This window comes from Apaloderma vittatum, unplaced genomic scaffold, assembly GCF_000703405.1.
Source record: "Apaloderma vittatum isolate BGI_N311 unplaced genomic scaffold, ASM70340v1 scaffold5359, whole genome shotgun sequence".
Classification (NCBI taxonomy): domain Eukaryota; kingdom Metazoa; phylum Chordata; class Aves; order Trogoniformes; family Trogonidae; genus Apaloderma; species Apaloderma vittatum.
In genome coordinates, this window is record NW_009734505.1 from 21,158 (window position 1) to 45,492 (window position 24,335).

The 24,335-nt window shown below is 40.0% G+C and overlaps 1 protein-coding gene across 1 annotated transcript; it reads right to left on the minus strand.

Moving 5' to 3' along the window:
• Positions 1-5,232: 5,232 nt before the first annotated feature.
• Positions 5,233-23,175, minus strand: LOC104267936 (protein-glutamine gamma-glutamyltransferase 6-like). The gene is made up of 13 exons (XM_009876305.1): positions 23,169-23,175; positions 20,188-20,361; positions 19,175-19,414; positions 18,547-18,665; positions 17,286-17,414; positions 15,589-15,766; positions 14,622-14,757; positions 13,337-13,440; positions 11,134-11,376; positions 10,136-10,468; positions 8,719-8,876; positions 6,866-6,999; positions 5,233-5,386 (listed from the first exon to the last, which is right to left on the minus strand). The coding sequence occupies exons 1-13, from the start codon at positions 23,173-23,175 to the stop codon at positions 5,233-5,235; spliced, it is 2,109 nt and encodes a 702-aa protein (XP_009874607.1).
• Positions 23,176-24,335: the final 1,160 nt, after the last annotated feature.

Consider the following 24,335-nt stretch of genomic DNA (forward strand, 5'->3'; position numbering starts at 1 on the left):
TAGTTACTGTCCCTTTGTATCTTTCATTACACCGAAAATAGGCTGAGAAGGCCCATTGAGAAGGTTAACACACGAAAGAGACTTCTGCGTACAGTGCTCAAGTGTTTGTGCTGGCATTTGATCTGGGTAGAATTTACAATTCTAGATTAGATACCTGAGGTTTTCCATCCAAGCTCTGAGAGAAAGAGACAGGAATTGGCCCCTACAGAGGTCAAAACATTCGGCAGAAATGTTGAGATTTCCTGCTTGTGGAACTCTTCTCTTTTCTCTCTGGAATATGAGTTTCTTATTTGTTGGTTTTCCTTCAGTTGCCATTTCATCTGTTAGTTTAAGTGCCATTCACATCTGATCCAGCATTTGGTAAAGGCAATCGCAAAACACCGTCTGCACTATTCATGGTACTAAAGTGGTGCAGCCATTTCTGTATATAGCAATTGTAACTGCGTTGTCAAAAAGTTGAGTTTGGGTTAGTTCAGCTATTTCGCTGTACTCAACCAGAAATTTGCACGTGTCTATGCAGGAGAACTCTGAAGTTTTAGAGGTGTTGATGAAGTGTACGTACCAGTATTTGTGTTCCTTATATTTTGGTGGTTGAAGGGTTGTTACAGGAACACTTTGGGGTAGTTAACACAATTAACTGTGTGCAAACCTATACTTTTCTCTAAAATGCAACAAAAGCATAAGCATGTACAACTTGACAGACTGGATCAGAATGGAGGTTCTTCCAGTCTAATCTGGTCTCTGACAGTACACAACGTCAGATGCCTTAAAAGAATGTGCATGAGCTTCACCCCAGCAGGTGAGGCATCATCTTGTAGTTGATGTTTGTCAATACTGAGTATGTCATGATGTGCAAGATTCCACATCATTTTGAGAGGTCCTTTAAATGATAAATATTCTTTGCAGTAGTCCCCTCTGACTACTTTGCAGTCTAACATATCATTAGTGGGAATCATAGACCACAAGGTGCTGTAATCTCACTTGAGCTGTCTATGCTGAAGTCTCCTTCTGCACTTGATGTGGCTGTCATAACCCTCTGCATGAAGGCTGAGAAAAAATTGCTTTTCTACTGTGCATTTTACCAAGTTGAATTTCACCGATTGTTGTACTGTGATCTGTTTTACCTTATTTGGGACTCTCTGAAGTTCCTCATAGTTTTTAGTCTTCAGTTATTTAAAGGGCTTTATGTCATAAGCAGATTTTGTGCCCTATTTGCACTCACTTCTTGCAATGCTTCTTCTGACACACTTCATCCAGGTCTAGCTAAGTGTTGTCGCTGTTCTATATCCACTACATCCTTGACATGCTCATAGAAATCTAAAGGAAAAGTGATCCATAGGATCCTTGAAAGTATCTGTCCTGCCTGGATATTACTGTGTTATTATCTTTATAGTGTATAATGCTTGGGGATTCTTGTTGGTTTACAGGTTCAAACGTAAATCCATGCAAATCATCATCTTTATTACCTGTAAAAATAGAAGCTTAAAATGTTACGTGAGCATCTTTAAAAACTGTCCCTTTCTGAAAATACTGATGAAAATTACATACATCTAAGTTTCGCTTTTATTTGTCTACATTTCCAACTCTGGCATGACACATCCATGACTGAGATGTGAATTTTCCTTTTCTGAGGAATTTCTTGCTTGTTTAGAGCAACAAGAAATGCTTATACTGTACCTTTTGTTTTGTCTTTTATAGGGATCAATACGCTCCACACTCAGTACACAACAGTGGTAGGTGCCAAGTGATAAAGCAGTGCAGCTTTGGCAACAGAATCAAGTGGTTTGAAACTACCGACACTGGCTATTTCTGTTTATTTTTTGTTTTGTTTTGTGTTCTGTGAAAGAGCAGTGACTTCGCTGACTGCTTGAATCGAGGCCCTAGAAACTTGGATCAGGGAGAAACATTCATCATCTCGGAGACTGATTTTAATGTCTTTCAAGAACAATTCCTAGTATGAATGTGTCATATCAGCTAGTGCTCACTTGATTGTTTTGAGGGATCAGAATGGAATGAGGGCTGGGTCATCCCCTTGGGTATGCTCAGATTTAAACTGTATATTAAATACTGGTAATTGGCCATGTTTCACTCCACCAACCCCAATTGACTTCTGACTAAGGGCTGCATAAAGATTGTAGGTTTGGCAAAAGCCATTTAAATCCTTCCTTGAGCACTTACACATTTTTCTCTGTAATGATCATTAGTTTAATTGAACAGTTGTCTTACGTCTAATGCAGGAAGAATGTGTATTTCTTCTACATAGCACTGGCCAGATATGCATTTTAACACTGGAAGTGAACTAGGTGTGGTTGCTGAAGGCAGTTAATAATGCTGACACCCTGAAAAACCAGCAACCCCAAGTGTTGCAAAGCTTGGAACTTGGCATAAGCTTTAGGGCTGATTTTCCTTTGAACAGCCGGCTTCCTTTACAAACAGTTAATTACAATGAGGTCATTCCAAGCTCGTGTGGCAAACAGTGTCTGAAATAATTTCCTGGATTGTATTTAAGAAGAAATAGTGAAGGAATTTGAATGGCCTGGCTGTGGCGTATGTTAAATGTAATTACAGTCTGAAGATTTAATGAAATCTTGTGAAATACCATCACTGCCTCAAGACATTTTCAGAGGCTGCTGGAGGATTGTATACCCTGATTTTCTAAGATCCTGCAAGACTTAATTGATAGGTTCAAAGCTACCTATTTCCCTCTCCTTTGCCTAGAGAAATCTGAATTCCTGTGTGTCTGTATGTGTGTGAGTGTATGTCGCTTTTTCAATCTGCATTCCAGTCTCTCTGGGCTGACTAGTTTTGCCAAACTTCCACATCCCTTCTAAGTATATGTATGGGTGGCAAAAATACTGTAATTGATCTAATAAAACAAGGGTTTACATGTTTTGAAGATTTTGTGGGCTTTAAATCAAAGAAATTTAAATGAAACCTCAGGTGGTCTGTGTCACAGAGTCAGTTTGTGTCCATGAGACATTATTTCCGTGAGAGGTTGGGACTGCATTGCTGGACAATACTAAGTGTTGTCAGGAGGAAACAGTCACATTGTCTCTTAGGAACATTCAGATCTTCACTGTTTTGGCTTGTTACCTCTACAAGGAATAAATGGACACAGTCCTGGATTTTAGATATGGGTGACATAATGCCTTCCTCATGGAGAATGAAGATCTACTTTAATCAGCTTTGTGGATGGATGACTGTTAATTGTGAATTTTCATACATCCTTCTGATTATATTGTCCTGAGCCTTTTTTTCCCCATCCTGTGCTTGCTGAGCAGTTCTGGAACTTGTGAAGCATCTGCCTTTGCAAATAGAAAAATCAGTCTTTTTTCCCTTTTTGTTTTATGGTACCGGCATGAAAGGAAGTGGGTGAAACTTCCTCTGACATAACTTAGGAGAGTAAATAAAAAGTTTTTATAAGATGCAGAAAAAGGTCTGGGCAAAGTATGTGTCAGCAGATGTGGGCAAGTAACAACCTTGAAGACAGTACCAGTACAAAACAAGAATACATGTCATAGGCTGTTTTTCCTCAGGTGGTCTCATACACAAGTTTGGCTAATTTTCCTGGTAGAACAGTGAGAAGTTTCTGACCTGGAGCAAAGTAAAAACACCCAACCTTTACCCCAGCCCCCACTCCAGTTTTATTAAAATGCACGATGCCAAGATAATTCGGATCAATGCACTGATTGATTGCCTGTGTTGGTGATGACTTCTGATCACCACTACTGCCTATTAGTCCTAGAATAGATTCAGATGAGTAGAGGGTAAGATGGCAGTTGTAAAGTGGGTCCCTGCACACCTTCATCTTCTCTTTGGGAGATTGCTCGTGTTTGTGCGTATCAAAGCCTTTGTAAATACTCCAAGGCACTTGCTGCAGTTCCTTGTGAAGAGGATACAGTTTGGGGTCCCTTGCTGTGGACCAGTATGATAGCTCAGTCAGTTTTTCCTGCAATAAATCTTCCAAATTGGAACCTTTGTCTTGTCTGTCATTTGTATTTAAAATGCAGTGAAACATAGCAGTCAGCCTCTGGACATCTAAGTCCAGACAGGTTTTAGCTGTGTTTAAGTTAGAAAAGTTATTTATGTGATTGATTTATATAAACAGAACAGTATACATATCAGTTTTGGCTTTGTCTGAAGCTGTTTCTGGAGCTACTTTGTGAACAGGAGCTACTCTGTGAACAGGAACCAGCTTTTCCCCTGTAAACTCTTTTTAATTTTTTTCTCCTGAGTTGTTAGTAACTATTCTGGCGCTTGTGGCTCCACCACTTCATAGGGCCAGTTGTAGTCTGCATTTTGTTTCGATTAAAACAGGATGATTTCTTGAGTTATGTTCTCTTTTCGTATGAATTCTTAACAGTTCTCATGTCCTAAAGATAACCACCTGTAAAAATAAAAGTTCTTTATATTTTCTTTTTAGTGCTCATTAAAAAGAGTAAATGAGGACAAAGACCTTTTCATACCACATCCTTTAAGACAATGGTGTGTGTGTGTATCTGTGCACCTACATGAATAATGTATCTTTAAAGATTATATTGTCTTAGATAAAACTATGAGATTGATAGAAGATGGAGATTTTAGAAAATGGAGGCTTAAGGCTTGGATAAAACATGATGCTTCTGGAAGAGAGGAGATTTTATTTGTGCACCTGCACTCCTTCTGAGTACACTTGCTGTGATATTTCTATTTCCTCAAAATATTTTGTGACTTCCATGAGAATTTCTGTGTATTCCGGCCTCTCTGAGTTTGTCATACCTGAGCAAAGTGTTATTCAACAAGAAATTTCATGGAAGTTGTTGTTAAAATGTAAATTGGGTTAAATAATGAGAATGTCAAGTTTATTACAGAGAATAAAACTCATATTTAGTGAATATAGTAAAATTATAGTCAATGAAGCTTCTGAAAACAGTGATTTTAAATGGTGTTTCTTGGAAATCTAACTGCTACAGGCTCTAATGCTGAAAACCGTCAGACTCGATCCTCTCCCTCAAGTTAAATTATGTAATGATTTCCACTAGTAATTCTATTTATGAAGGTCCATAGAACAGGTTAGGGAATGCAAAAGATTACACTGTCTTTGTAGCGTTTAGTACGTTTTTATTAATTTCTGTTCATATTACTTTACTTTGGCTGAGTAGTCTGCATTTCTGTGTTACAAGTCATAACAGTGTATGAGCACTTCACCAGTCTCATAGTCAGAGACAAAACTGAACTGATGTACGGGTTGTGTCACTGAGCAGGAGCCACATCAAGCATCACAAATCCCTTAATGTCTGAAAAACGTGTGCAAACCAAGTCCACCTGAAGCTGCCTGGTGCCACTCTTGTAGGGAATGATTTCAAATTGGACTGTTGAGCTCTCCATGGGGGCCATTCTTGCCACACTGAAAGGGAGAATACATTTGTAAGTTCAAGCAGCTGAAAAACTCTTGCTGTGTATTTTTCAGAGTCCCCAAATCTAAACCATTATGGAAGGGAAGAGTCAGAATAAGTGTCTGCTGTGTTTGTATGCTCCTAGCACAGGTGGCCATAACCTCCCATGTTCACAGCCCTCACAACACTATCCTTGAGGAACCTTTCAAACTGTAATGGATGTGGAATAGTTGCAGTTCTCAACCTGTGGAAGACAGTTAGGTGTTGTATCTTGGGGAGGAAATGTATTGAGCACCCGAGGATCATCAGAAAGGTTATCTCTAGAAGAGCTCAAATCCAGCTGTGTGTATTACCCTCAATGCTGGCAATGTTTATAGTACTCTAGATATGCTCATGCTGCATTTTAGAGTGCTAAGTGTAATTACCTGTTGATTTTATGTCTGTGGTTAGAAATGACTCTTGGCTGCCCAACTCAAGGAGACTAATAGCATCAGGAAACAGAGGGAGGGGGGGAAAAGGGCCTCTGCTCTAAGGAGGTACTGAAGCTGAGCAACAGCAATGCTGGTAAGACAAGTTAAGGTTCAAGGTCAGGATCTAGACCTGAATTCTGTATTCAGCGTCAGTGAAGCCTTAGTGATTCACACCTTTTTCTGTCTTTTGCTATCTTTTTGTTTTCCTCTCGCAGTTTCTTGGTGCTAACTTCCCTAGCATAAATATTTTGGAGACTTAAAAAAATATGTTTACAATAAGAACCGTGGAGAAGGTAGGAGAAAAATTTTTTGCTGATACCAGTTTTTAAGACATTTCATTACAGTATATATCTTGGCTCTTTGGTAATTTAATATTTGAAGTAAGAGAGACGGGGGTTGGTCTGTTCTCCCTAGTGGAGAGTGATAGGACGAGGGGAAATGGATCAAAATTGCGCCAGGGTAGGTTCAGCTTAGATATGAGGAAGAATTTCTTTCCTGAAAGGGTTGTCAGCCATTGGAACAGGCTGCCCAGGGAGGTGGTTGAGTCACCGTCCCTGGAGGTGTTGCACTGGGGGCAATTGTTTAGCTGGTTGATAGGGCTGGGACAAAGGCTGGGCTCCATGATCTTCAAGGTCTCTTCCAGCTGAAACTATTCTATGATTCTGTGATTCTATGAAAGATATCATCACTTTCTCTCTTATCTTTCAAGGATTGATTGTTTTTTCTTTTGCAAACCAGAAAAATTTATAATTTTTCCCTTTATATAATTCAGTCACTAACTACAACACTGAGTTACACACTGTCATTAAAAGCAAGCCATCTCTCTACTCCCTAAGCATTCTGTAATTCAAAGCTTAGCGAATAACTAGTATATGGAGAGTACTGACATGATGGTATTTTGTCCACGGTTGGTGCAAACAAAAGTAATGAGATTGACAGAATCTTTTTAAAAACCATCACTTTTATAAGAGATTTCCCACCCGAAGTGAATGAGTTATTATTCAGATAGCATTTACGTACTTGATTCTGAGTTGCTCTTTGAGCAGGCCACTACCTTCTGCTCTCAGTATACAGTCGGTCAGCACTTCAGAGAGTGGGTTGGTAAATGTGACCTGCACATCTACAGCCTGGTTTACCACTGTTGGACCAAGGACCTACAGAGAGAAAACATCCTGCTCAGCCACTGCATTAGTCTCACTTCTTTCTCGTGGTTTTCTCTTTCATTCCCATTGCAAATCACTTACCCTCTTAGGATCTCTTGGACAGGAGGGAGCCAGGAATTATTACATGTACCTATTTTTGGGCATCAGAGTTCAGGCTTGAATCAGCCATCCAGTGTGTCTGAGAATGAGCAAACTACTGTAGAATCTACCATTTAATCCTATTTTTTTTACTAGGTCAGTGTACGGTGCTAAGTATGACACAGTATATGAGACTTACTAGAGCAAGAACAGAATGAGAATAAAACTATTAACTTGGCATATAGGGCTAACTACTGTAGGCATCTTAAATCAGATCAGTTTTAGTTAGGCTAAATGAAAGGTTTAGGATTAGAAAACATCGGAAGTATAGGACAGAAGTGAATTGTGGCATTTCAGAACAACAGCAAAAAAATTAGAATGTCAATTAGTGGATAACCATATTCATTACCTTATTCTGACCGAGGTAAAGTAGAACTGTTGCATCTGGCTGTCTTAGTAGGGAATGTAATATTAGTTAACATAATGGAGAGGGTCAGCACCCCAACTGGATTTCTCTGTTATTAACTCTATGTTTATACAGAAGTTTCATTCAACAAAAACGTAAAGCCTTCTTGAAACTTAGTCACTGAATTGATTTAATTCAGATGCCTGCCCTCTATAATCTGGCCCTCTTAATTGCATGATGCAGGGCAGAAAGCTTTTTACAAAGTCTCAGTATAGAACTTGATATTCAGAAGTCACCAGACCTACAAAAATCCAGACTTCTTTTTCTTCCGTGGAACCTTGGTTTTTTTGTGTATGCTGCTGACAGAGTGGTTTGGGATAGCTTATCTAGTCTGGAGGCTCTGAAAGATTCTACAGGTTATCACACTCCCTCTCTGTTGTTCACAGTGCAGTAAGCAGATAGCATTTGATCCCTTGTCTGATACAGCACGTGAATGTGCGGAACATTCAAAACCAAGTTAAACTGGTTTATGTGTGTATAATGGGCTATGCAAACCAGGACTGTCCCCGGGCTGACATAGCGCCTGGTGTTTCCTGTAAACTAAGAATGGATTTTTACCCATTCTACAACATTTGTCCGAAGTCAGTCTTAAGTGCGGGGGGGAAGCACCTACAGTTTTAATTACTAATTGTTTGGAAAGATGTTACAAAAGGTGAAAATTGATGCTTTTCCTGACAGGGTGAAAGAACTTTCTCGAGTATTAGTAATAATGAGCCCCAGAGCCCCAGGCATTATCAGCTACTCAGTGAAGATGTCTTTGGTAAAAACCAGGCTTCCTAAATAAACTGGAAGAAAATTATCAAATTTCCTCAGCAGAAGTGAAGGTCTAGATATCGGCTAGATCTGTCTGTTTCTGCCTGCCTGTCCGTCTCTCTGGAGATAATTTTGCCGTTTAACCCTTGTAGCACTGAGACCTTTATCAGTGCCATGTCAGCAAGCAGTGGCAAGAATACTGTAGCAAAACTATGCCTTGGAAAGGTTTGCTTTTTCTTAATGTGTTTCATTTCACCTGTGTCACACAGCCTATTACTAGAGCAACATGCTCAAATCATCCTTAGGCATGATTTAACTTCCCACACTCCTTCCCATGAGGAGTAGGTGGAGTAAGGATTCGAGTTGCTTCTTCTCAGCATGTCTCTAGTGACACAAAAGGGACTAGCTTTTACCTTGATGGTGAGAAAAGGATCCTGAAGTACAATATCCTTCTCCACTAGAAGTGAGGCTCCCTGTTTGGTTTCACACACAGCAGTCACTAGGATCTTCCTGTCATCCGTGAGAAAGTTTTTATACAGGGAATAGGAGATCTTGAATGAAATATCTTTCACTGGAATGGAAATAGAAACAGAATTTCACCCTCTTCTTTTTTTGTGTGTCTAAGTACCAGCTACCTGTATTTTAAGGAGCAAAGACACCCTGCGGCTGTCTGTTTGTGGATGTTGGTGGCCAGTAGACAGGAATGATGCTCATAGGTGACTTCTACTTAAATTCACATCAAACACTAAATGGTCAGGTACAGTTTGGTAGCTGGACAGTTCTGCTCCTTCCTTGCAAAGAAGGCAGAAGTGTAAAGGTGGGTTGGTTGAAATGCCTTTGCTGATGCAGCTGTTCAGCCTCTGCCTTAAAGGGGATGCACAGCCAGAGGTTCTGTGCCAGTGAGGAAGGCAATGGATCTCAGTACATTGAGAAAAAAAGTTCTTCTGCTGGAATGGTGGAAGGCTGAGGGAACTGAAGTTGTTTGGACAGGAGCTTGTAGAGAGGTGGGTGTTGGTCTCTTGCCAAGTCCTATTGGACAAGAGGAAATGGGCTCAAGTTGCACTAGAGGAGGTTAAGATTGGATATTAGGAGAAATTTCTTTACTGAAGGAGTGATGAAGTAATGGAACAGGCTGCCCAGGGAAGTGGTAGTCACCAGCCCTGGAGGTTTTCAAAAAATGTGTAGACGTGGAACTTAGAGACATGGTTTAGTGGTCATGGTTGTGTTGTGTTGATGGTTGTACTTGATGATCTTAGAGGTCTTTTCCAACCTTAATGATTCTGTGATTCTGTTCTATGATTCTCAGGAGTTATAATGGGTTGTGTCTTAGCTTGAGATGGTAGATATATTCATGTGTGCTACACATCTCATTTTCCAGCCCTGTCCCTATAAAAGCAGGGCAAAGGCCACTGTCTGCAGGTAGTGTAGCTCTTACTGCAGTCTGTAGTCACTGTCCTACTGCTGCAAAAGTCAGGCTTATGTTTCCTCCCTCCTTAATCTGTCTCTGTACTTTGCATATGGGGAGCTGGTAGCTGATTCATCTCTCCTGTATGTCTCTTAGCTATTCTGTCTTAGCGAAAAAGGTCATAATATAGAATTAATAGTAGCTGTGCTGGGTCAGACAAATGGTCGCTCAGATCAGTGTCCTTTCTGACAGTGCCCAAAAGCAAATGCGTAAGACAGGGAAATATAAATATCTCTTCCCCTGAATAGCTTTAACCTCCAACCATTTGCAGGTCATGCACTTGATGAGCCATTCATTATTTCTATGTGATCTGGTCACAAGCCAAAACTATGCCTTGTCCTAAGCTGTAATAAAATTAAAATTACCTTCTTCAGATCCAAGTTTAATAGACCTAGATAACTGCAAAATCTCTGCCTTTGGTCTTCTTGTGTAGAGAATGGCTGAAGCTCTCAGTTTAACCTTTATGGTCTTGAAATCTGAGATCAGGTTCTTGAGTGCCAAGGTAAGGAGAATATCTTGGCCAATTACAGGAGATGCATCAAGGTGCAGCTTCCCTGAGATACTGGGTTTTCGTGTGGGCTGTGTCGTATTTTGTCTCTGTGCTGCTGCAGAGCGTCTTTTTTTGGTTCTCTTTCCAGTGCTTCTCACACCAAGCAGCTTCAGTGCTTTTCTGTACACCCGCCTTTCTTTCAAGGATCCTGCTTTGAAAGATAACATGGTCAGAGATCTTGTGCATGCTGAATATAGTGCAGTGGAGTCTTGATTGCTCTCAGTAAATACATTTTAGGAAAGCTGAGGAGAACAAAGATACACAAGAAGTGAGGTCTAACCTCAATGCTAATTATGACACAAAAAGCAAATGAATATACGGGGCCATGAAGACTGAAAACTAAAACCTGCCTGTCAGCTCTAGCTAGCTGTTCATAGGCATTTCTTAGAAGCTGTGAGCAGTAGGACGACTCATGGGAGTGCTCAGTTATGCATAACCTGGGGCAATTGCCATCCTCTGTAAAACTAAGACTGAAAAGATTCTTTTGCAGAAACTCTTCCTCAACAACTCTCCAGAATATCTATTGCTGCATGTCATAACAGAAATGTTCTCACCACCTGATCAGAACAGCTGAGACAGAATGTTTTACAGAGGTAGCTTTGACTTTGTATTGAATGCATTAGTATTTCATCAAGGGCCACAAAGACCATATTGAATCGCTGTCAGCTGACAATGAGCCCTAAGACTTTGAAAATTCACAATTACGTTGCTGCAGAAGAAGTAGAGAAATTAAGTCAGTGCTTGATCTGATGAAGGCCTAAATTCTTTTAGCTTCTGACCGTCAGTGCAAAACAAGCGTAATAAAGAATTTACCTTCTGGATACTTGTAATTAGCAGTGACATCCACACGGGAATTGGTGCCCACTGCTTTGGTACTGATAAATTTTCCAATCTTCCTAGTATCAGAATAAATTCTCTTTTTTCTTTTGTTACTATAGCGAATCCAAGTAACACAGTCAGCATTCACTGCTGCAAACACAAATGAGCTGTCATAATCCAGGTTCACATCCCCTTCCTTAATAGCTCTGGTGGAGGCAGGCCCACACTGATAGATGCCTGTATTAGAGAGAGGGAAAAGTTAAATGACTGTCTGTTGCGAAAGAACACAAATCCTTATGCTGATAGCAAGAGGGAGGGATAGTCACTGCAAAGACATGTTCGGGAAAAGTGCATTGCTTCTATGTCTGTGCATTATGGTAACAGCATGTCTGGAGATTCCACATGCATTTTCTCCCCAAAAGGTAGGAGCACAGAGGAGGTTGCAAGGCTAATAAGGTGTAGGGACAGCTAACACTCCTTACAGGGTGTGCTATGTGAAATGTTCTAACCCTCCAGAGCTTGCAAGTCTGTACACTAAGCTCTATAGTGAAAGGAGGCAATGGGAGCCAGGTCAGAAGTACAGTCAGATGTGAGTCATCAGTGTTTTGTGCATACTGAGAATGAGGAAGCTAAATTTGGTAAACTTAGGAGTGGGGAATGAGGAGTTTATCTGGAGTTTGGTGAGTTTTAAATGGCCACATAAATTAATCTTTTGATGGAGGTCATCAAACTAAATCAATGAAATTGTGTCTGTACTAGTAAATAAAACCAGAGCCAAAATGTAAACCCAAGTGCTGGCTGTTGCTCATCCATGCTGTTTATTTGCTAGCAGGCTTCTTAGTGTGGTGGGTTTTTTTAGCTCTTGTCAAGAAATGATCTTTCAGACAGTGGCTGTGAAGAATTCAGCGAATGGGATATACCCAGGATTGTTCCAAGCATGTTGTTCTATTATTTTGGTCTGGGAGGAGGAGTTCAGTACTGTGAACAAAAGCCATTCTGTGTCACTTGGTTTCCAAACTAGAGCACAGTTTGGGGCTTCTTTCAAGTAGCTTTGTACATTTATGCCATGATGTTCCATGCCATGGAGACATCATATAAAATATCTTCCTATCCATCCCAGAGTGTCCTTTGGGGACACACATAGGGTAGAGTCATGGGGCATATTTTATTTTCTGTTGTGAACTCTTTGGTTCAACCCTGTAAGCTCTAAAATCTTTGCTTAGCATCTTACTTTTAGCAAGATGGGTTTTAATTTGTTTTGCTGCTAAATCTGTCCAATGCAAACTAGCTAATGTGTCTAATACCAACAATGTGCCCTTGCAGCAAGGAAGGCCAACAACATCCAGGACTGCATCAGGAAGACCATTGCCAGCAGGTCAAGGGACATGATCCTTTCCTTCTACTTAGCACTGGTGAGAAGACATCTGGAGGGCTGTGTCCTGTTTGGGGCTTTCTTGTACAAGAAAGATAAGGACATACAGGAGCAAGTCCTGCAAAGGGCCACAAAAATAATTAAGGGATGAAAATCAGGGCTGTTCAATATGGAGAAGGGAAGGCTCAGGGGCATCTTACCAATGTGTATAAATACCTGATGGGAGGGTGTATAGGGAACAGAATCAGACTCTCCTCAGTGATATCCAGTGAAAGGACAAATGGCAGTGAGCACAAAGTGAAACACAGAAAATTCCATTTAAACATACGAGAAACCTTTTTCTATGAGGGTCGTCAAACTGCAACGGTTTGCCCAGAGAGCTTGTGGAGTCTTCATCTTGTGAAATACTCAAAACCCAACAGGCCCTGGTCCTGAGAAACTTGTTCTAATTGACCCTGTGCTGAGCAGAGAGTTGGAGTAAACAAACCATGAAGGTCCCTTCCAACCTTGGCTATTCTATGTTATTTTATGAATCTGTGTAATGTTGGAAGCTAAGACAAGCAAGGGTGAGATATGTGAACCTAAGATGTGCTGGCTTTTGTGGAGGCAGAGGAGCAAACAAAGTAAGAATTTGCGTGCTGGTAGGCAACCAGAGGCTGACAGAAAAGCAACCTACTGGAGACTGATGTGGGTATTGCTTTTCTTGTGCTTCTATATTAACGCTACATCTACAGGAAGCAGCTAGAACAGAGTTCTCCTGAAATTTCACTAATAGTCTTTAGGAGTAACAGTATCTACAGCTTTTTGCATTTACAGCCGTGTTACCTTTGCTTTTTTCCTGGGGTGTTGCATCCAGAACCTGCCATCCATCATAAAAAGAACCAAGATCTCTTCTAGTGAACCAGCTTTCGTTCCAGACATGGAAATTCCTGTAAGGGAGGTAGAATAGGGAATCCCTGATTTGTATGATTATTTTTATATTGGAAGATTTCATACATTTCTGTTGCAATACAAGAAATAACCATGGTTGAGTGAATGAAAAATCCTCTGTGGATACACCAACTGCTTACTCCTTTCTGGAGTACCTCTTTCACCTTCTTTGCCAGCTTTTTGTGTTCAGATCTCTGAGACATGTTGGGATGTTATAAAAAAAAAAATAGTGTTCAAAGGTAAATAATTCATTGCAGGGTCAAGTATTCAATTTTGGATGTTCCAGAACAACATACTGTACAGTGAAAGACCTCCTGCGCACACTGCTGTCTGTTGGTATTTAATTCACAGTTGCTTTCTACTTCGTCTCACCCTTGTCCCATTCAGTCCACAGGACACAGAGTGCTTGGTGGCTGAACTGCTGATATGTGCAGTACAACACACGTGCAGTGTGATAGTTTCTGTGCACTTGTTTGTCCAAACCTTAATTTTTAACAGCTTCTTTTAGGCGAAAGAAATAGCCTGTTCTTACTTAGGAGTGGGATGGATCTTTTTCTCAGCTGCATTAAACATACTGCCTTTACTTTAGTAACCTCTCAGTATTGTGCAAGGAGTATAAAATGGTAATCATGAAAGACTGAGACAGTAAACAGTGTGTAGTACAGAAGCTGGATCTAAAACTTAGGGGCTTCTGAAAGTGTTCTGCTCTTGGAAAAAAGGAACAAGCTGCTATAATTTTTGGGCAAGAGGTTAATCATTCTTCAACTTTTTTGGGAAAAAAAAACATACATCAGAGACAAAATTAGCTGTTATATTTTCAAATTATATGTTGAATAGCAATGGTACAAAGTATCTCGTCTGTTAATTCTTGGGGATGATGACCATTCTTCAGCTTTTTTGGGAAAAAAATAAACATACATCAGAGACAAAATTAGCTGTTATATTTTCAAATTATATGTTGAATAGCAATGGTACAAAGTATCTCGTCTGTTAATTCTTGGGGATGATGACACTGACTGCATAGTGCATTTTTGAACACACTGCTCTGCTGACTCTTTGGAATGGGGCTATATATCACTGGGGACATGAGGTTGGGATGTTTTTTCAGGAGCATGATTCTACATCTTTTAATTAGAAGAGTATATAATGGAAGAAATGTTAAGAAAAAAGATGTATTTACCACACACTATCTTCAGTCAAGTCCAGAGTCTTTCCGGAACTGTCAAGGTACTTATCAATACTCAGATTTATATTCGTGTCATGGGCAGAGTTGAAGTTTGTAATAACACGAGTAGGTATTCCCAAGGATCTCAGAACTGCAATATAGAATACCATGACAGTGCTGTAAACCTGTTTTACAGACATTGAGAAAATATTTTTCTGTTTTTCTTTGCAAAGCAATCTAGTGTATATGTTTTCAGCAGGGAAACTTCCCTCTCAGATATGATGCAAGTCACAGTCATCGGGCACAATTGCGTAGAAGACGGTTCTACACACACGACATTCTTAGCTGCCATGTTCATTTTAAGAAGAGTGATATTCACACATTTATTTTAATCTTTCATTTTTCATCCTGTTCTTCTCCCTATTTTCTCCTTGTTTGTTTCTCTGTAACCTGCTTCTTTTTCCTCTTCCTCTCTGAGATGTATTTCTCAATTGCATTACTTTTCCTCTGTATTTTCCCTAAAGTGACTCTTGTCTCTCAGAGCAGCTCTGAATGGAAACTGCTAAGATAAATACTTTTTGCAACTTGCAGCTGCCTTTAGAGGTCCTCAGAATTGTGATTTGGTTTTGTGTCACCATTAAGTGAAGACACAACAGTAGAAGACTGGCATCTTGAAGAGAGAGACTTAAAAGAGCACTAGTTTTCTTTGATTCCTAGCTTTGAAACAGGAAACAATACTCTTTTCTCCAGGCCAGCCTTGCAAACCACTTTGAATTTTTTTGATGACTTACAAAACTAGGGTGCAGTATATAACCTATGGCTCTTTAAAATAGAAGAAAATAACCCTTCATGCATGGACAACATAGGTTTTTCGCTGTCTGTCAAAGCTGAAACAACTTCAACAATAACACCACAAGGTTAAAACTCCAGAAATTCTAGTAAGCTTCTTTTCTGATAGCTTTCTTCAACCCTTCCTGTGTACCTGTGCACATTACTCCTGCAAAGACCCAGCACTGGCCATACCGGACAGGTTTGTATCTTCCTCTGTACCACTTCCGAAGGATGGTCACACTTCCACTCCACTGCAGGGGGTTGGTTCCTGAGCGGTACTTGCCATGCCATTTCCCTTCCACTACTCCTTTTTCATCATTGCTATTCACCTGAAAGAGTCCTTCTCATAAGAGAATTAAAATATTTACAGAAAAAGGGAGAGAGGGAAACAGGCAAAAATGACCCACTGTTCTCATTGGCTGAGTGGTGGGACAGAGTATTTGAATCTTAGAATTTGTCTGCTCAAGGGTGACAATTAGGTCAAACCCAGGTCATAGAATCACAGAATATTAGGGGCTGGAAGGGACCTCTGGAGATCATCCAGTCCAACCCCTCTGCCAGAGCATGTTCGCCTAAAGCAGGTTGCATGGGGTGGTGTCCAGCGGATTTTGAATGTCTCCAGAGATGGAGACACCACCACCTCTCTGGGCAGCCTGTGCCAGTGCTCTGTCACTCTCAGAGTAAAGAAATTCCCCATCATGTTTAGATGAAACTTCCTATGTTCAAGTTTGTGCCCACTATCTCTTGTCCTGTCACTGGGCACCACTGAAAAAATACTGGCCCCATCCTCCTGACACTCATCCTTTAAATATTTATATGCATTGACAAGATTCCCCCTCAGGCTTCTGTTCTCTAGACTAAAGGTCGGATTGTAGAGTCTGATGATTCAAAGTTGCCTTGCTTTTCAGTACAAATGTTCCCAAATGTACTGACTGCCAGCCTATTTAAATTTTCTCTGTTTCATTGATTAATTCCACCTCCTTCCTTATCTCTGTACTGTTACGCTATGTATTCAGTGTAGGTTCACATTCTCAGGTGATTCATATGGAATTCTTAACAAGTACATATTTTCTCTGAATGTGCATTGTGCACATAGTGCATAGAGCTTGCTCAAACTTGTTAGAAGTGCTTGTATGATTATTTTTTTCCTTAAGTGTGTGTACTTCTGGTTATTCTGTACATCTAAGTAGTTTACTTCATCTTGAAGCTGAAATTCTGTAAAGTGAGTGCTGTTTAAAAGAGTGAAAAGGATCACAGCTATAAAGGAGGAATCTCAGATAGGGAATGTGTTAAGACATGTATTATTTATAAAACAGAAAACTTTTCAGTTGCCTAGTTGCATTTATGTATTTATGAGGATAGGAGTGTGTGGAGAAGATGTAAATATTTGTTGAAGGAAATGCATCCAGGCCTCACTGAACTAATTCCCCTTAATACTAAATACGGACATTAAATGCAGCCATATCAACAGAGGGTTTCCAAAATATTTCGTGCTTCTCTTAGTGTTTGAAAAACTTAGCAAATTATTTCAGAATGGACACAGGCTTTCCAAATTAGTGAAAAGTTCTAATAGAGTGAAATTATGTGAGGAAAATACATCTGAGATTCAATGTTACCCCAAAGCTGTTGGAAACATTTCTTCAGTTATGAGCAAACTTTTGGGAAGAAAGTAAACTAAACTTTTGTGGTATTTTTCCTTGAGAATAAATCTCCATTGTGCCTCTTCTGTAGCTATTTTTTTTGCAGAAAAGTTGGCTACTCACATAAAACATTCAGGCATTCACAATGAAGTATTGGGGGTTTTGTTAGCAGGTGCATTGTATGGGCTGTAAGTAATTATCACTTTACCATAGCACTGACAACCCGGCTCACATAGATGGGGTTGTTTCGGTTGGCTACATCAGTAGCTGGATCTTCGCGGTGGTTCAAGCTTCGATCCAGTATAGCCAGAGAGATATCAAGGATATCCTCTTCAAACTGAAATCAAAACAAGCAATATTTTAAAGGCTCATTTCGTAAATGAACCCTAACCCTAAACTCCCCACCTGTTTTCCATCTCCTAGTACAATAGGATGATGTTGGTAATACAGGCATTTCCTGTACTGTTAAAGAAAATAGGGCCAAGAGGAAAACATAAATATTAATCTGCTGATTTTCCATAGTATTTTAAAGACAATGTGTTTATGAGCATGGTTTGCGGCCGTGGCTACTAGCATTCATGAATACATTATGTGTCTTGGTGGAATGGACAAGACCACTCCAGGTCTGGTTCAGGGGGCTTCACACACTCCCACATCCTGTCATGCCCCTACAGGCTCCTTCTGTTATGAAACCTTCACCTTATATCTGAACTAAAAGAAACCCACAAAAATAATTGTTGCAGGTTAGGGTCACAGAGGCACTGTATCTAGAGAATGTCAAAGTACGATGCTGTATGGATGTGGTCGGGCAAGGATGCCACTTGACCTCAGAGGCAGAAAGCAGATCCGGCTTTGCTTCATTTATTATTGTAAAAGTAGCCACAGTGACCAGCAGGATTAAGAGAAATGCTGTCTGTGCAACTGCTGGTGTAGTTGTAAGGCACGAAGTTTTCAGGACTGGCCCAACAAGTTGTGGGATAGCTGTGTGACTACAAATGGACTGTAGTTGTAGCAGTTATGCTTAGAAAGCCAAACTGATTTTCAGTAATTCCAACTTGAGCTGTTTCAGTTGAATAGATTGGGATATCCTTTTAGTGTTTTCTGCCCGGTTACTGAGCCTGTAAATATTTAGATGTACTAGCCTTGCAATACCTAGAGGTTAATACTGGAGTGGCTTCATTTGCCCTGTCAAGAAACAAGTAGAATTTTGCCAGTTTGTGTAACAGACAAAAGAAAACTAAAATTGTGCTTTGTTTCTTTCATTTCTGTGTTAGCACATGCCAGACAGGAGAAACCATCCTAATGTTGCTGTAATGTATTGATAAGTGAGACATATATCTGCAAAGGAAATCATAAATGAGAGAGGAATACTGAACTCTTATACTATGAGATAATAATTCTGGCTCCTCAAGAGCCTATTTACCCACCGATCTTATTTTCAAAGTTCTAGAATAGGTGATGCTCTTTACCTGTCCATAGTTCCAAGCTTCTTCTTGAATATATTTTTCCAGTCCCTGAAATATGATTCCACTGTCGTTCAGGACATACTCCCATCGCTCGTTTTCATTAGCCATGTAGACATCATCATCTAGAAGCAGAATGAGATGCTGGCTGAAAGGAAGGTTGTTTTGCTGCAACTGAAAATGTCATTTCAAGGGGACTTCTAGGGAACAGGTCAGACTGTCTGTGTATTCAGTCTTAGGACTCCTTGCTATACGTCTATAATCATTTACAGAATGAATAAAATAAGCATGAGGTCTCTTTGAGGGGAATTGTCTATTCCTGTCCCTTAACTATTCTCAGTATGTGTTTTACTGGTAGATATCGCTTAGTTTACAACTGAGCACAAGTATCAGAGGGGAAAAAAATATAGAATAAATATTTGGAACCTCTCCTGCCTGTATTTCTTACTATACAAGCAAGAGGCTGGATCTTCATTGCATTGCAGCACTGAAGAAAGGACAAAAACTTGATCCTTGATGTTGAGCAAAAAAAAAATCTTCCTGTAACTGTATCAGGTACATGCCTTACTGTGAAACCTAGATTTCCTGACTGAAACAATGAGTTATTCAAAGGGCACAATACATCAAAACATACCTGGACACCAGGGATTGAAGAGTAGCACAAACTGGCCCAGGAGTGTTGAAGAGACCTTGTTCCCAGAAACAACCTGGAGTTTGAGCTTGTATCGTCCAACAACAGCGTTGGCTGGGCTGAATATTGTGAAGTTCATGCAGCCAGGCTCACTGGGCTCTTGGGTTGCCCCCCAGCCACTGGCACTCTCCTCGGAAAGGTTAAATACGGCCTTGGTCTGCTGTGATTCTGCTGGAGATGGTCCTGGCAGAGGGAACAGGGACAGCAATTCTGAATTACAGCTGTGGGTGACAAACTCAGGGTCAATGCTATTCTCAATGTCATGTTATTTTTAATGATTACATCGAAAGATTGTGGCTTCTCATGTGAAATGCTCACTCAGCATAAACTAGCTGCGCTCCAACCCATAGAATTGCAGTACACAGCCCTCTGTGTTATGTGTGTGACCCAGGAAAGGTGAGTACACCCATAATTGTGCTAGACAGAGGGGAGGCAAGCCTGTCCTGAAAACCTGACAGTTCAAAACTATGGAGGCAGCATGGGCCACACATTTAGATACGTGTCTGTAGCTGGCTGGAGAATTTTTTTGGGAAGCCTTTTAGGAAGACGCAGATAGGAGTCTTTTGAATGGGGTCATGTGGTCTCATAATGGAGAACACCTGGAGTTCAGGGGGAGTTTAAACAGGTGATGTTGATCAGGAGAGGACATAAATGGGGGCTTGAGAGGTAGGGTTGCCAACTGTTCAGGGACCACAGAATGAAGGCAACTTGTAGTATTGCAAGTAGGTCCTCAGGAGTAGAGATAGAGGCTTGTTTTCAGAATGAGGATGGCCCCTGCCGTTCTATTAATTTCTGCCTTAACTGTCTATAGATTGAACTTTAAAATGGGAGCTTCTAAGCCTAAAAGGACAGTGAATCCTGAATGTTTCAGGAATGGACCACGTACCCGCCTTAAGGCTCTAGTGTTTTGGAGCTGGAGTGACATGGATGCGAGGTGAGTACCATGGGGAAATTACCTGTGCTTGCAATAAAGGTGAAGTTATCCCCAGATTGTGGTGTTGTTTGGAATTTCAGAGTGATGTTGAAGGCTTGTCCTCTCCGCAGGATTGCTTCTGTGCTGCTGTAATCAGATGTGTGGTGTGCAGCTTTATTTAATTTGGATTGCCAGTTGACATTTGCTATTTTCAGGTCTAGAAAGATACAAGGCAAGTTAATTAAAAACATTGTTCCTTCAGACTTCTACATCTTGTCTAATGTAGTAATTTTCTTATATTTATATACAGCTGGACTTGCATACTCTAGGAAAAAAGGAAAATCTGCTGTTATTATTAAGAACTGCAAATTAAACAACAACTTAGAGGAAAAGCTAAAATGTCTTTTCTGCAGGCATCCTTCAGAGACAGAAAATACACCCACTTAGAGAATTTATCTTTGATTTTAAAAAGAAATGAATCAAAATCCTGTTGTATTTAGATAATACTTTGCTGAAGTTTGAAGAGACTCTTCTACACCACCATGTTCCTACTCTTTCTGTGGGGATCTCTGGTTCCCAAAATGCTTTACTGATGCGCAGAAAAGAAGTATTAAAATTCTCATGAGCAAGTGCATGCCTGATCCTGGAAACACTGTATGACAGATAATGAATGGAGGGCTAGTATCTTCACTATCCAACTTGCACATTATCTTCTCAGGTATCTTGTATATTATTTAATTTGTAATTTTATTGCTTGAAGCTGGGTGTTGTTTCACATTCTGTTGGAGAAAGATAACCACCAGAGGACAGATGGTAGGATTAGGAGTGGCATATCTTGAGGCAGTACTATGAGTTGCTCTGTTGTTTCATCATAGGTTGCCCACTGAAGCACAAATTTTCAAATTTTCAAATTTTCTTGTTCCTCGATCAATTAAAACAGCAACAACACAACAAAAAAAAACAAAGCAGAAAGAATGCAGATCTCTCTCTGAACATGCGTTTGAGAAGTGCCCTTCCCCAGTATAATATTTCAAAGGAATTTCACTTGAAGAAGATTTCGTGCCACAGCTAGAGCATGTTAACCCTTTGCTGTAAAAAATGTTTCCATTGCTTCACTGAACTAAGATACAGGACTTGGTTTAGCACCACCTTGCATCACTTGGAATGTGGCTCATATCTGAGGGAATCCATACAGTTCTACTATAAAAATAGTGTAAGATTTGATTTTCCTGTTGCACTGGCAGCACAGAGTTATTTTCTGTGAAGTCTTGATATAGTCATAATTATACTAATTTTTCAGCTTTTTGGAAGAAACATGAATTTGCAAATGTAGTTCTGAGTCTGCAGTAAGGTGTGGAGCAAGCTGCTTTCCTGTAGCCTCTGAGTATTGAACATGTCAGTATTTGCAGTTAAGCGAAGGGTCTTGTTTCAGGTATGTTACCTGGAGAAAAAAAATTCCATTGATAGGATTGTGATGTTTGAGTCATGTGATTTAAAACGTCTAGAAAAAATGTCTAGAAACAACAAAGTTTTTTTGCATCATCATATATTTTCCTGACTTAAATATGGTTGGTTGGAAAGGAACTACAAAATATAGTGTTCCTAACATCAAGTCTTTTAATTTAAGAGTGAATTGGAACATATTTCTGAAGGATGCTTGGGCTCAGAGTTTGAAAAGAAGTTAGCCTTGCAACGTTTTCTGCACATATATCCATACCTCTGTGTATCCTGAAAACTGGGCAAGTTAAATGGCCAGGCTCTTCAGGGCAGTGAAATGTGTGTGTCCTTAGTTGTGCAGTAATGCAGATAACTAAGAGCGTTTTGCAAATCTGCAAATAAAAATGTAACACATATAGGATTTAATAGCAACTGAGATGTGGGTTTGATACTAGTGGGACTGTGATGTTAAGGACCTAAACAGCACCACTAAGACTTTCGGAGTGGAATGCCACAGTCAAAGGCAATATGTGCAACAGAACAAGAGGGGACACCTGGAGAAGTAGAAAAGGTAAAGAAGGCAGTGACTGGCATTGGTTAGATCTAAGAATTTACTGCCTTACTAGTTTGGCTTGCCTTGAGAAGTCCATGGTGACACATATTCTAGCAAAAAATGGTTTATATATGGGGAAAGAGCACAGTAAAGCCTGTCTTTTGTGCATGTGTACTTAAAATTTCCCCTTGTTTTGATCTTCGCAGTCCCAATTTAAATATTACAATTTCTTTTTCTTCTTTTTGTATCTCTCTGTTGGAGAGAAAACACATTTTCAATAATCCTGTCAACATACAATTGGACAAACGACTAAAAATTTGCTGGTGTTTATCCTCTAATGGATAGACATTGGGAGCATACTCATAAACAAAAATCTGCAGAATTGGTGATCCCTGCTGAAAATGCTGATCATTATGCACACGGGGTTCTTGTTGCCTCTAACAAAAGCCTGAAGCCATGACAGAAAAAAACCCCCTTAGACTAAATTGCAGATAGATTCTGTGCATATAAGATACGACACATCTTTCTAACCAGAGATCTTTCCAGTCAGCGTGAGAGTGAAAGCAATTGCAATACAATACGTAGACACTGATACTGCACTTTGACAAGCAGCACACAGGCCAACGTAACCACTCTGTAGGAAGCTGAACATGAGAGTCCAGAGGCCAGATATCGATTTGATATCAGAGAGGGTTTAGGGCCTGGGACTTCTATGTGGCAGTTTGATACCCAAATCATCAGCCAAGAGTGATGATTAGCTGGCTGCAAAAGCACTGTATTAGAGTAGTTAATGGGTATGATGGAAAATATTTTCTTACTCTGGTTTTCTGTTAGAGGAAAAAAAGAGTATGTTCAAGACCTGTAATATTTAAAAAAAAAAATTCTAGTAGAATAACTCATAAATACATTTAACTTAAAAAGGGCTAAACTGCAAAGAGAACAACTAAATGTAGTTTATCCTGTTTCCTCAACATATGTCACTCATCTGTATTGGAAGAGTCATGTCTGGAGCAATCAGGCTGTTTTTAACTTACCCGCCATGAAGTTCGTTTCTTCTTTTTCACACTTGTGAGTAGTTCAGGTTACAGATACAGAAGTGTGCAAGAACATTCTGAATCTTCCGCCAGCAGGAGTGATGAAAGGCTTAGGACTCTTGACCTCACTTCATAAGCCAGAGTTTATACAAAAGTTGGGTGTGACCTGTGGTTGCTAGTTACTGTTTTTGTAATAATGTCCTACGTGAGCATCAACTTATGACTGCTTTAATTGCACAATCTTGAATTTAATTATGTATATTTAAAACTGATGAATGGCCAAGGAAAGATGATAAACAGTACCTTAGTGTCCTAACTACTAAGAGAGGAAAACATCCCAAACTGGAGCTGATGAAAGAAGTACAGTAGACAGAAGAAACTTAATTTTGAGTGGTTTAATTTGTGTCAGTTTCAGTTTCTGGAGAATGTATGTGCAGAGGGCAGGCACAGACAAATATACATGTTGTACAACACATCCTGTGGGACATGGAGTGATCTAAGTAGACGTGTAGTGTATTAGTGCTACTGTCAGTAGCATCATGACTTTGCATAGCATAAACCCCCTTTTTTTTTTTTTTTTAAGGTAGGTCTATCTGCATATCACTTTCTTGGAAGCATACAGAGTCAGGACGTCATTGTGTTCCTGGCATGTTTATCTATAATATGCATTTCTTATGTAAGAAGCAGTATGTCTCACTGAGAGGGCGTTGTTATGCAATCACCTGTGCATCAGGGATTTGTTAAGTACAGAGGAGAGTTTAATGTCTGCCTTTGCTTTTAATAATTTTCCTTTATAGTTTGGCATTCCTAATACATGCATGTAGTTCGTTGCTCTTTGGCATGGCGTCTTGAGTTGGGCCCCGGAGGAAGCTATAGAGCTGTTCTTATGGTGCGAACCTTGCCCATTCTAATTACACTCTCTGCTCCACTCTTGAAGCTCTGTCATGCTCGCTCTCCTCCCCCATTGTGTGTCACAGGATGTCATCCTTATCTAGAAACATATCCTGCCAATTTGTCCCAAGAGAAGGTTGCACACTGTTCTGCATGTTCAATGGACTGTGACTGAAGAGTAAGGGATGTAAGAGGAGAAGGAGTGATCCCTTATTTTCCTCTCCTCTACACTTCCACATTGTGTCTTTTTTTTTTTTTTTTGGTCTGTTGCTGTTT

Coding starts and splice junctions, on each gene's coding strand:
- LOC104267936 (XM_009876305.1), bottom strand. Junction 18,666..19,174: donor CTTCAATCCCTGGTGTCCAG/GTATGTTTTGAT, acceptor TTCTGCTTCTAG/ATGATGATGTCTACATGGCT. Junction 5,387..6,865: donor AAAGAGCAACTCAGAATCAA/GTACGTAAATGC, acceptor TCTCCCTTTCAG/TGTGGCAAGAATGGCCCCCA.